This window comes from Dysidea avara, chromosome 10 (genome assembly GCF_963678975.1).
Source record: "Dysidea avara chromosome 10, odDysAvar1.4, whole genome shotgun sequence".
Classification (NCBI taxonomy): domain Eukaryota; kingdom Metazoa; phylum Porifera; class Demospongiae; order Dictyoceratida; family Dysideidae; genus Dysidea; species Dysidea avara.
In genome coordinates, this window is record NC_089281.1 from 16,377,183 (window position 1) to 16,389,771 (window position 12,589).

At 36.2% G+C, this 12,589-nt stretch overlaps 2 protein-coding genes across 4 annotated transcripts in view; one reads left to right on the forward strand and one right to left on the reverse strand.

Annotated features, from left to right (window-relative positions):
• The window catches only part of LOC136237284 (sorting nexin-4-like), a 31,554-nt gene extending 21,018 nt beyond the window's left edge, over positions 1–10,536 (forward strand). For 2 of the 3 annotated variants that reach the window (XM_066027628.1, XM_066027629.1), the window contains exons 12-14: positions 4,530–4,678; positions 5,081–5,195; positions 10,390–10,536. In XM_066027628.1, coding sequence (XP_065883700.1) covers positions 4,530–4,678; positions 5,081–5,195; positions 10,390–10,452 — 327 coding nt within the window. In that variant the 3' untranslated portion in view covers positions 10,453–10,536. The remainder of the gene's footprint in view (positions 1–4,529; positions 4,679–5,080; positions 5,196–10,389) is intronic. The other variant, XM_066027630.1, reaches the window with a different exon arrangement.
• Positions 10,537–10,815: 279 nt separating this feature from the next.
• On the reverse strand, positions 10,816–11,988 carry LOC136237285 (uncharacterized). Its single transcript, XM_066027631.1, has 3 exons — positions 11,781–11,988; positions 11,579–11,727; positions 10,816–11,194 (listed from the first exon to the last, which is right to left on the reverse strand). The coding sequence occupies exons 1-3, from the start codon at positions 11,923–11,925 to the stop codon at positions 10,919–10,921; spliced, it is 570 nt and encodes a 189-aa protein (XP_065883703.1). The 5' UTR covers positions 11,926–11,988; the 3' UTR covers positions 10,816–10,918.
• Positions 11,989–12,589: the final 601 nt, after the last annotated feature.

The window sequence follows — 12,589 nt, forward strand, 5'->3', positions numbered from 1 at the left end:
TCATCTACACCTGCAGTTATACTACGTAGTAGACATTTTATTCCTATATGGTATAGGAGGTTGGATGTGCTCTAAGCGCCACCAAGAGTATATAATAGAAACCAAGAGTGTTGAACGGTATATTAACCCGTGATTAATGATTGCATAAAATAACATGGATATTTCAGTAATTGTTCATTTACGCGAAATGGTAATTTGAAATACGTATGTGGCAACGGGTCTTTGTTCACCAGTTTTCCGTGTCATTCAACCAAGTATTCAACAGTTATTGTACAAGGTAAGTGTAGTAAGGACCCAAAATAACTCCAACTCGCTAAAACAATGGTTGCACAAATGAGCGTGTTGCCATGCCTTCAGAGATCGTGTCAGAACTTTAACATTGGCCATTTCCCCTTTAACGCTATATTGTTTTCACTTGGTTTAGTGGCCGAATTCGGCTAAATACAGCAGCCTTTAATGGCAATATAAATGAACAATTACTGAAATATCCATGTTACTTCACGCAATCATTAGTCACGGAGTAATTCACCCGTTCGATACTCTTGGTTTCTATTACATACTCTTGGTGCCACTTAAATATATTATTCTTAATTACATTGTTTTATTTGGTATTTCATGTGACTCTCAATAGTCACAATACAAAACTGAAAAACGATGGGGTTTGCTGGGGTTTATTAGATATTCAGATCGTGATTCAAGGCAATATACTTTGTTTTGTGAAAAACACTAAGTAGAGATTAAATAAATGTCCATTAGTATATGGTAGAGTGCACAAAAAAACTTTGCGGCATGGACAAAATATTTCGTGAACATTCATGAAGTCTTGTCATAAACAGTTGTGAATTCACAAATTATTCCAGTGCGCACCTGCTCTATGTTCACGAACTATAGTGACTGTAGTTACTAGTCCTGCCAAAGTAAAGAAGTAGCTAAGGTAGGTGAAATTGAAAGACGATTCATGAACTTAAGACTCTTTAAATTTCACAACAGAACTCTAAACAGCTGTGCAGCATTATGCAGCTTTAGTCAATTTCCCAGTTCATGAATGTTCATGACAAGGTCATGAAACATATTTCATGAATGGTTCGTGACATATGCTTGTAGCAGTGTTCATGAAAATTCATCTCTTTGATTGCAAAGTTTTTTGTGCATCCTACCGTAGCTGCAGGTATAGATGACCTCCCTTGTTTCATTTCTTTGATAATCTAGTTATACTCAAATACAGAATTTCTATTTTTTCTTGCTTGTGTAAGTGGTGAACCAGGTCAAAGGAAAGAGTAGGCCTGGCCAGAAATTGAGCTACACCCGTTTCATTTTCAGTTTTGTTCCACCTGCATTACAGACAAAGAGAGCAGTACAAGAGGTGCCTCTGCAATCAATGCAGTCACTACGGAAAATGCAAGTAATGTTCCCTGGCTATTAATTTACTGAGAAGTGAAGTGGCCATAAGACACAAAGGAGGACAAAGGTAAGTCCATGATGCATGTACTGTAGCTGCTGTGGTTGGCTCGTCTCGGGCCAATGCATTGTATTACCGTACTGTAAACACCACATGGATGTTTTAGTGACTGTAATTTTGAGGCTTGGTAAATCAAATTCTATAGTGATTTCAGGGATTATAAGAAATCCTTGAACACTGGAACTGTTGAAGTTTACCTAGCAATTTTCACACACACAGCACACATGTATATAGGTATTTAATGCACAGTCAGCGATTGTGCTGTTTAAACAAACAATGTATATGGCTTGAATTGATGGTACCATTACTGTAAGTCTTCCACAAAAATTGCAAATGTTATTGTATAGCTGGAAATGTTGCAAGGACAAAATCTTTGATGAATTTGAATAGGAAAAGTTGAACAGGTTCTTTGTAAACAGATGTTATATTATGAGATGCTTTTGGGAAGAGAGTTTAAAGACTTTTGGGAAATTTATTCTGATCAATAATGGAAATGTATTAATTGAAGGAGTTTGGAGGATTTCTGTTAAAATGCCCCTTCTGTTTACGAACTTGCTTGAGTCTCCTTGTGCCTAACGCTCCAACTACGTATGTGGTATTTTGTAATGTCTTATACTCATGTATGCAAAATATGTTCTCTCAAAGGCCTTAAAGTTAAACTAAATATTGAAAGACAATGGTCCACTACAAAGAACCTTGTTAATATAATGAGACATGCATGTCTAAGTAGGGAGCTACTGAAATTGCTGCTTTTGTACTGTGTTGGATTAGGTATTATCTCATTTGCAAGTTAATGCATTTTGACTTGCACACTTGGTCAGATAGTAGATCAAACATTCGTAGAACAGATATATACCTGTATGTGTATTGTGATAAACTTGAAGTGCATTCTGATTCAGCACTGGTCTCATATGTACTTCTGAGTAGCCAAGCTAAGGAATTTAGCATTTGATATTTTCTGTCATCATAGATATACGACTCCTAATAGGGATTGGAAATGGCATCACGCACCAGAAATAGGCTTGTTTCGAATGTTACGGATGGTTTCTGTAATTTGTATCGTCAAGAGTACATAATAAAAATAGTGATTATGTACTCTTGGTATCATCAAGAGTATTCTTGGTATCGTATACTAATTTAATTGTCCCCTAATGAAGTATTAAAGGTTTTGCGAGAGTGATTTAGAACCTAAGAGCGAAGTGTGCTACCATCCTACTAGCTTTGTTCCACAGCTTTGGCAATAGATTAAAGCTTGAAAGACAAACGGTTACGCTAGACAGCAGCTGTGCAGAGTTAGGAAAACAGAACCACGATGGTACAACAACAACTAGCCAAGTTGTAATCAAGGAAATAGGCAGCGTTTAAACTAGAGGTGTGGCTTACAAACGATTCTGTTCAATTCTAATGACCAAAGGGGTTCTAAAAAGCCACATGTTGTCGATACCAGAAAGTATACACAGCTGCTACAGGAACAGAAACGTACCTTGGTGTAAAAGCGATACCGGAACGGCATGATATGATGAGTTTCTTCTGTGGGAAAGGCCAGTCAGTGACTTCCACCAAAGAAACTATCGCTCAACATTAGAGAACTTTCATATTCTACTAAACCTATACTGATAGTCTACAGTAAAGAGAAATGTGAGTCTTTTCATGCTCTTCAAAGTGGTAACAAGCAAAACACGCCTTGTATCTAACCAGTGACGTCAATTGTACAGGTAGTATACTGGGAGTGTGATGCCGTTGCCAATCCCAATTAAGAGTCGTATATCTATGCTGTCATATAATTCACTGAGCTATAATGTATTGTGTCTTGTTGACCCTGGTGTTGCATGTATCCTGGCAATGACGTATAGCACAGTATGATTTTATATGTCATCATCACATAAGCATCCATACTATTTGTGATGTAGCACAATCTCATATTACTTGCTATGGGGCATAACGATGTAACGTGACAAAATCTGCTTGTTAATGAATTGCATGATTCACCTACTGATGATGAAACTTCTATTCCATGAGCCAGGACTATGTGGTACACGCAGCCTGTATAAGTACACATATGGATGTGTAGCATGTACACATATGAGGTAGTAGAATTAGGAAACACTCCAAGTATTAATTGTTAGTTTCGTCTTCCTCCAGCTAATGGGATCACTTTCCCTTCTTTGCTTAATTTCCTTCACATCACCCACTCAATCACTGTATTGTACTTATTGGTTCATCCAATTATACAACCATTTAACTATTGTAGTGGACTGACTATTGTAGTGAAGCTAGTAAGTTCCTTCCATCGTAAACAATTTCTGCTCTGCCATATACCTAGGTTGCATCAAAATAGACATGGTAAAAATTCAGGTGCCTTGTATAATTGCTTTTCATAGAACTCTATTGGCAATTGAGTGGTTGCTTTATTAACAATAAATATGGTCTCCATAATGTCAAAAACTCCTTTGTGCATACTAGTTTACTTTATCAGCACGCTTAGCCAGAAACACACACGTATGTGTGTGTACCCTACTTGCACCCTAATTGTATATGTATGTACATGCGCACAATCACTTACACGTATGCATACACACACACACACACGCACGCACACACACACACACACACCAGGTGCTCATAAGCGCCGCAAGGAGCAAAGGAGCGTAACACTCTGGATATAGCTGTGTTTTATCTTTTATGAATGCCTTTGCAGCCACTTGTCCTGATAGAGAGTGTTAAGAGTTGTTCAGGCTCTTTTACTTTACAAATAGCACACACAAGTACTTAGACTCATCAAAAATCAGTGCTTGAAGGTGATGATGCAATATCCACTGAGTAGCAGTGAATATAGGATGAATGCCCTATATGGACTGGAGGTTTAAGTAATTAGTCAAATGTTGGAATCACTATAAGCATGCATGTGCACACACACACAACACGCACGCATGCACACGCACACACACACACACACACACACACACACACACACACACTACATACTTGTACAATTCATTCTTACTTTATTTGATTAAAATGCTATAGTACTCAAATAGATGATTATTTCTGTTCTAATTATTCTTTATAGGATCCTGGCAGTGGATCTGGGTTCAGTTTACGTGTGCTGGGGACCAAGTTACGAGGAGGTGACAGCTCATACAATGGCATTATGGAACAAGTGGACAGTGAATTAAAGGAAGCAGACAGCCAATTGAAACAGAATCAGCAACAACTTGAGTAGGTTATCCCTCAGACCTCATCACATATGTACCTAAACTTTGGTTGTATGTTAAGAGATCACTAAAGGAAGTGCTGAAGCCGCTAGTGTTTTATCTTAGATCTTAGGATGTGTATGCTTTAAGTTAGGATGTAGAATTGTTGCAGTTAAAGTTGAGGTCATTTTCAGAATTGTTTTGCTTCTACTGGACGGTTGCAGAAAAAAGTAATGATATGGCTACTGAATTATTAGACAAACACTGAAAGTAGACAGCTATTTTAAGATACAAAGGGTAAATTTGGTTTGTTAACTTTGTAACTTTCCAAGATCTCTGTGCGACCTAAAAAAATTGTACATCATCCAAAAAATTGACCTCCAATTACTTCTGCTTGTGTAACATTTGCAATGTTTTGCTTTTGTAGTGAATTTGTGGCAGAATCCATGGCTGAACTGGCGAGATTCAACACCCAGAAGGTGTCTGATTTTAGGAGCATGTTAATCAACTACGTACAACTTCAAATGCATCTACACCGACAGGTACATAATTTTAAAAACTACATAGTTATACATATTTTTATTCTAACTGAATTACTTACATTGTAATATTGCTCAGCAAGGCAGTACCCAATTCTATACAGAATACTCGGAATTTTAACTTCTGTAAAACTCTTGTACCTCACAAGTGATCCCTATTTTAGCATACACTGTATGTAGCACGCAACATGATATTTAGTTGTGTAATTCTAAATCAAAGCCACACTCTTAACATGTGAATTGTATTGATTACTTCAAATATTTCAATTCCCAATATGGCAGGCTTACAGAGTGGTTGCTATGTGTTTGCACTTTCAGCACACTTCTTGTCTACTTCTATTTGTAGTAGTGCAACCATTCTTGTGTCTTTTGTCCTCTAATGAAACTAAATGTTCTGCTATTGGATTGTGTCCTTTAATGAACTGATTTATAAGCGTGGCTTATATCCTTATTTGTGTGCTGCCAAACTTGTTACTGAGAAGTGTTGGAACCTCTCTGCAATGGCCACTTTCAGCCAGCAGTTACTGTAGTATTGATGTACACAAAATTCTCTTTCAGAAGTTAAAAATGCATGGAACTAGACCTACAATTATGTACCTGTTGGGGCCAAAATCTTTGTTCTTATTGTCAAGATATTTCTCTCTTGTCGGACTTAACTTGGGAGTCCTGTAAGAGAGGCTCCATTGTATGCCTTAAAATATCTGCTGCAATAATTCTATACATATATATATATATGCTTACGTAGGTGCTGACGTTTAACTGGCATAGTAGGAATGGTCATTCTATTGTAGTTCTTAAACACAAGTCTCTGTAGCTGTGACAACATTGAAGGCCCGATCAGTTATAGGTCTTCATGCAATGTTATTACTGAAATGGATATGATGGGTTGGGATTCCATAGATTCCAATCTTAGGTGTGGTCTCATCTAAAAGGAGCTGCAGTGAAATTGAAAATTATGGTATAGGGAGGACAAATAGTACTAAGCATGCATTCTTTGCCAATGCCATTCTCAACGGAGAATATCATTGTAGTACTTTTTTTTACGTCCATGTAAAAATTTGCTAAAGACAGTCACTCTTTCTTTTGTTTTTTCCACTTGTAAAGTGCATAACTATTGCCCTTAACTGCAGCTTATTGTTTGCATGTGGTATATCAAACATCCTACCCTGATATAGCAAGTCAAATTTCAAATGATCTTGGCCAGTAGGCTGACAACCAATAGACTGAGAAGCAAGAATGTGTATCACGAGTTTTGCTATAGTTAAATAACCATTCTGTGTTCTGTTATGTGTTCTCTCTGAAGGCATCCATGCAGTACTGTTGTAACCATACTGGCGGCCAGAGAGGTAATTGTATAGTACATGAATCCATCCTATTGAACAATGCTTCTTTGTGGGTTCATAGAAAGCTTGTACACTGTAACAATAGTTGTGACCCATTTTCAGTAGTCAGTTCACAAAGATGGTTATGTGTGCTACATTTGAAAAGTGATAGGTAAAGTGTGCGGGCTTCTTACGACTTGCTCTGCATGTTTACCTGCATGTTCTGTTTTAAATATCAATCATGTCTGGTAAACTAACTTGAAAATGAGTGAATACACTTGTAATTTGCTAACGGTTTCATCAGATTTATTACCTCTACATGTAGGCTGAAACCAACCAGCAAGAGAATTGTTATAGTGTTTTTAGTTCACAAAAGTTGTCGTGATGACTCAGTGCTGTGAATTTTGAGATCTAATTCTTCGTAAAATTTGATACTAATTTAATAATTCTGTTATTTAATCAAGTAAGTATTTGTTTATATTAACTGACCAACTTTGGTTAGTGAATCCCTATCAAAAAAAGACATCCAAAAGTGTGAAAAATTAGGATACCGCCATTTTTTATTATGGAAAACAGGTATGCAATTGATATGGGTACAGTGTATTGATCCCAAGTTGTGTCGAGTGGTGAAGAAAAAGATACTGTGTATCTTTTTAATAATATTCATTATGTAGTGTTGAATTCTGGACAATCCAGTAGTAGCTATTTCCATAAACATGACTTACAGTAGTAGAGCTTCCATAGCAGTGTAGATTACATACACTGTATTAAGCCATGAGAGATTTCTGCACTTGGAATTTTGTATTGAATTCCTGTAGCCTAGTGAAATATGGAAGGTATTGTGAAATGTACAGTGATGGGACATACTGTAAAAGATTATATACACACATGGCATCATATTTGCCAGCGTAATTGAATTCCAAATTGGTTATTAAACTATATGAATTATGACACTGTAATTGCACACCATCTCATCATTACTCACAGTGTAACCTATTGCATTACCTAATGGAGACAATTGCAATATTATTTTTTGCATTCAATCAGAGTTGCTTATGCGCAAGCATCATGTGATATATGTTGTCACTGCTTCCTGTCAAGTCATGGCTCTTATCATATCAACATTGTTGATTGGTAGACAATCTCCTAGGACATGTTTAGAATATACTGTATGGCAACTTAAGCTTATTTCAGTATGATACAAATCACAGTGCTTTACATGTCAGCAAATAGGCAATATTTGGTTGTGGGAAGTGTACAACAACTCTTGTTTTGGCGATGTGTGTTATGTAAGATGGTGAACTGCTTTACATCTGGCATCTCCCTATGTGTGTGAGTAACGTATGTCAACACCTGTAAATAAAATTATCCTTGTGAATCATTTTGTGATAATATTTACGTCTGTTTGCTTTCAGTGAATATTCCATACTGATTGTGTAATACTGCTTTAATTTTAAAAATACACTGCAACACCAAATACATATCTGAGACCATATACCTGTTTATCAATCAAGTCTTACATAGTTGCCGCCTCTTCAATAAAACCACCTCATTATAGTGGCTAGTTTCAAAGCTAAGCTAAGGTGACCAGGTAGCTAAAGTGGCATTTCATTTCATTCACGTAACTAATGGTTACTATAGATGCAATGTTTTTAAAGCAAACATCAATGGCTCTTGTGTGAGAAAATTAATGGTTTTGCAATTATGCACAACTGAAAAAAAAATTGCTATGCTGAGTGAGTTTCTTATATCAATAGCCAATTCAAGAGCAAGACAAGGTTAACTCTAGTACAAACCAACGAGCAGCTGGTGTTTAATGTCCCAGCTACAAAATGATATTTCCATAGTTAGAAGGCAGCATTTAAGGAATCGTGTATATTGTATAGTTTCCATTGTTCCCCCTCCAATATTTCCCATTGTATAGGATATATCTGTACATGTGGTCTGAGAATTTGAGGATGTGTACCTTACAAGCACGCCACAACAATGAGAAAATAAAGCCAGGAGGTGTAAAAATTTTCCAAAAACCTGGTATCCTACAGATGGGAACGTAGTTACCTGTTATTGTATCTGTCCCAAAAGATATAGAAAATATCTGATTATGGTAACAATACTCTATATCTTGTATCTTTCACACTATATATTGTTGTTCATTGTTGTACAGTCGGGTCCTTTGTAGTTAAAAATAGTTAGTGTCAGATGTCAGTCAGCTATCCCGAGTGGCTGTAGTTTTGTTTACCAAAACAGGAACTATAAATTCCGTTTTCCACCTTTTACTTAAGGTTATCAGTAACAGAAACTGTGACTGTAGTGTTTTTTTTTCTTCTTTCTTTTTCTAATAAACGTTGCTTTTCTATAGTTACTTCCTGGACCACAAATCAGTTAGTTATAATGTGTTTATTGGTCAGAAATATTTGCAGAATTCTTCCCTTAACATTCATAAGTGTTCTATAAATGGTATGCTTCAATTCTGTTTGTGTGTGCATGAGAAGTTAGTAGTAAGACTTCATGTTGAAGTGCAGACATCCTTTAGTTCCCCCCACAAAGCGCAAGGCATTAGGTCAAGGAGTTGTGGTCAACGCTGTCACATGTTTATCATGTGCTTTGTAGTTTGAAAACTTTTAGTGGAACAGACTTGGCAACTATTCCCCTAGGTAAATAACACATCAAACCAGTATGGGAAGCACTGCACAGTTAGAACCGTCACAGCCATACAATAGTCGGCTAACCAAAATTGGCTGATCTTACTAATTGTGTATGATTATATATTGTTTCAAGATCTGATCATATTGTCCCAAAGAATTCTTTGATTGTTCTCACAACAACTGTGTACATGGCATGGGAAGATCTTAACTTAAGGAAGTGTTTATAATTGTCCATTCCTTCTCTCTTCCTATTTCTGGTACATATGGTAGTTTCCTTGATGTTGTTGCAAGCTTATCACACAGAAACTGGGGCCTGTAGTTGAATCATATTTGTGGTTGTTTTGGTGTAGCTGCTGTCAACTCTTAAAAGTGACACAGCTTGAAATTTTTGTGTAATTTTTGATTAATTGTTTAGTTGTAAAGTGTGACAGTTAACACCAGCTGTTGATCACATTATCAAGGTGTTAACATGTAGATGAAAGGGAATACAAGTCATAATGTCTACTTCACATTCTCCTGAGCCCTACATTTAGTATAGAACGTTGCATGTTTACAACATGAAAACATGCTAGTTCCAGTACAAACCCACAGGAAGTGAATCTCTTTGATATCACGGGTATAGGATAAAGTATTACTAAAGGCATATAATATTGTACTCTTGAAGTTTTGATGCTTAATGCTACTGTGACAAAGTAGAACTAAAGGTGTTTTTTTTTGTTTTTGTTTTTTTTTTGCATTGTGATTCTATGAACTTATTACATTCTGGTTTCCTTATTTTTCTTGTAATGATACAATATATATATTACTTCATATGTCATACGTATGAACTTTTGTGCCTCTGTCAGAAGAGCACAACGTCATTGTTACTATTTCATCATTAACATGGTAACGGACCATGACCCCATGTTGTACTGTTGTTATATCGTAAGAGAGAACTGTCAATTTAATATTTGTTGGGTGGTGGTAATTTTGTTTGTCTCTGTGTGGCAAGAGAACTCTGCTAGTTTAATGATGATGATGACAGTTGTGGAGAGTCCCTTAGTGTATGACTATTTGATGGGTTAATAATTAGTTTAAGAATTCTCTGACCTATCCCAGAGTATGAATCCTATCAAATGTGCCTTGTCATGTGCTATAGTATAAATGGTGTTGTACCAGTGGTGTATTTTGTGTGTATACAATAAATTATACTAGTATGTAAATATTATAGTTGATATATATATTTTATAGGGAATGAACATATGGGAAAGATTACGACAAGCATTTGAGACTTCGTCATTACGATTAACATAGAATGTGTTTTTGTAAGTGTTTATAAAGTACAACAAAATGATTGTAATGGCATCTCAATTGTCAGCACTTATCCATTTTAAGGTAGTGGTTATGGGTACTGCGTACCATCGTACTGCTTCTTGCCTAATTCTGCTAGTCACAACTGCTTCAGTTTGGCTTAGCTATTAAGTGCACTATTATGCTATTTAATGTACTCTAATGTACCATCTATTTTCTTAAAATGTCTAAAATTGGTGACGTTTTGCTGGAGATCTCACATTGTAAACATCCTATCATTTCAGTTGGTTAGTCTTACATATTGTTGATGTACGTAACTCACTCAGACTATCCAAATTCCACTGTGTAAATTTGATATTGTTGACTAGAATGTACACACACCACTGTGTAATGTGTGTTTAGCATATCACACTGTATATCTGATGTAACATAGTATAACTGATATTTTTTAAAAGCATTATTAATCTATTCAACAACATTCAGGACTATCTACAAAATGTTTTCTGTGTACATGATCGTACAACACAAATTTTGCTTTTGTAAATTTGGTCTTTTGATGTACTGTCAGTCTGCTGTCATTCATGTCAACGAGTTTCAGGTCACCAACTGCACATTCCTTCCCCTCATCATTGTGTGGAGCCAATGGTATCATAGTCTTGTTAGTCATTGTATCAAGGAAGGTAATCTGGTATTGTTTGTGTGATGTATTGACAACCATCTGAAACACTGTAGCATTGTGCTGGTCCTGTGCGGTTACAACAATAAATTGTGCGGTTAAAACAATAAAATTATGTGTTTACCATCCTGGTGTTGTTGGTTATGTTGGTAAGCAATTAGCACATAATGAATATTAATATTTATAATTGCAACAGCTTTTCTTATGGTGTAAGTGTCATTAAACCATTGTTGTGGTGCTCTTTAAGTGAGTTTGATTGACAGTAAAATTCCTTGGTGTTGTAACTCAATAATGAGCAATTAAAAAGCAATAAGATCTTTACTGGTTCTGAAGCTGTGTTGATGTAGGCTTGTGCAAACAATTAACTTGATAACAGGTTGGTTATAATGCTGTCTTGTACTAAGGCATGGTACACACACAGCACTGTAGGTGAATGTGATGTTTTTAACTTACTGAGGTTGTTGATATATGATTGTACAATGGGTCTGCCCTTATGTAGAACGTCTTCTGTAATAGCTCATCTTTAAACCCAATAATCACATCCCTTACATTCATTGTTAACATGTCAGGATTACTGCCTACTACAGAAATTTCCAGTCTCCCTGTGTAAGATTGTGTAACTATGCTGGTTCATTTCTGTTTGCTTAAAGCTTACCTCTGTGACATAAGTCAGTACCAAGACAAGCAGTTTTGAACTGGAGTTCACCATTGGTATCCTGCAGTACTAGAAATCTCCTATGTGCTGTCTCCATTGTAAGAATTTCCACAGCAAACAAATACATTGCAAGAATAGCCACCATGTTTCTTGTCTTACTCTTAAAAACAAATACACTATCTTTGAAGCAGTGTGAGCAGCTGGTCTTATATATAAGCTTGCATTGAAGCAGCCACTAAAATGCAGCGTTACTTTATAGCCTTCCGGGGAATGGCTTCTAACTAAACTGTAAATGGTTTAGGTATGTACTAACTGTTAACTTGATCCAGTCTAGCCAAGAATGTTGTAATCTGACCTCAACAAGAGTGAATATTGTAAACTACATCTACACCGTCTCCATTTTAAAATTGAATTTGTTGATTTGTTAAATGGTCATTAAAAATACAAATACAATTCGCTGATAAAAAATTACAGTAGGTTAAAAAATATTTAAAAATGTACATGTATAAAATTGCATTGACGCAAAATTCGTATTATAATATACAGTTTAAGTCTTTGTTAGCAAGCCATTTCGTTGTTAATGGAGATAGCACTAAGAGGTACCACATTGCCTCTAATGTTAATATGATCACTGCAGTCTCCCACTCGTGCATATGCCTGAGTGTAGTCAACTGTTCCATTGACTGAAGGGAACACACCTTGTAGACACAGCCTGTTGTTAGTAGAAGGCTCAACATAGAATACATCGTATATGTTATCCTCTCGTATCCTTGACGTGAATGTGCTCTTCTCATTGGGATCTGCTGTGA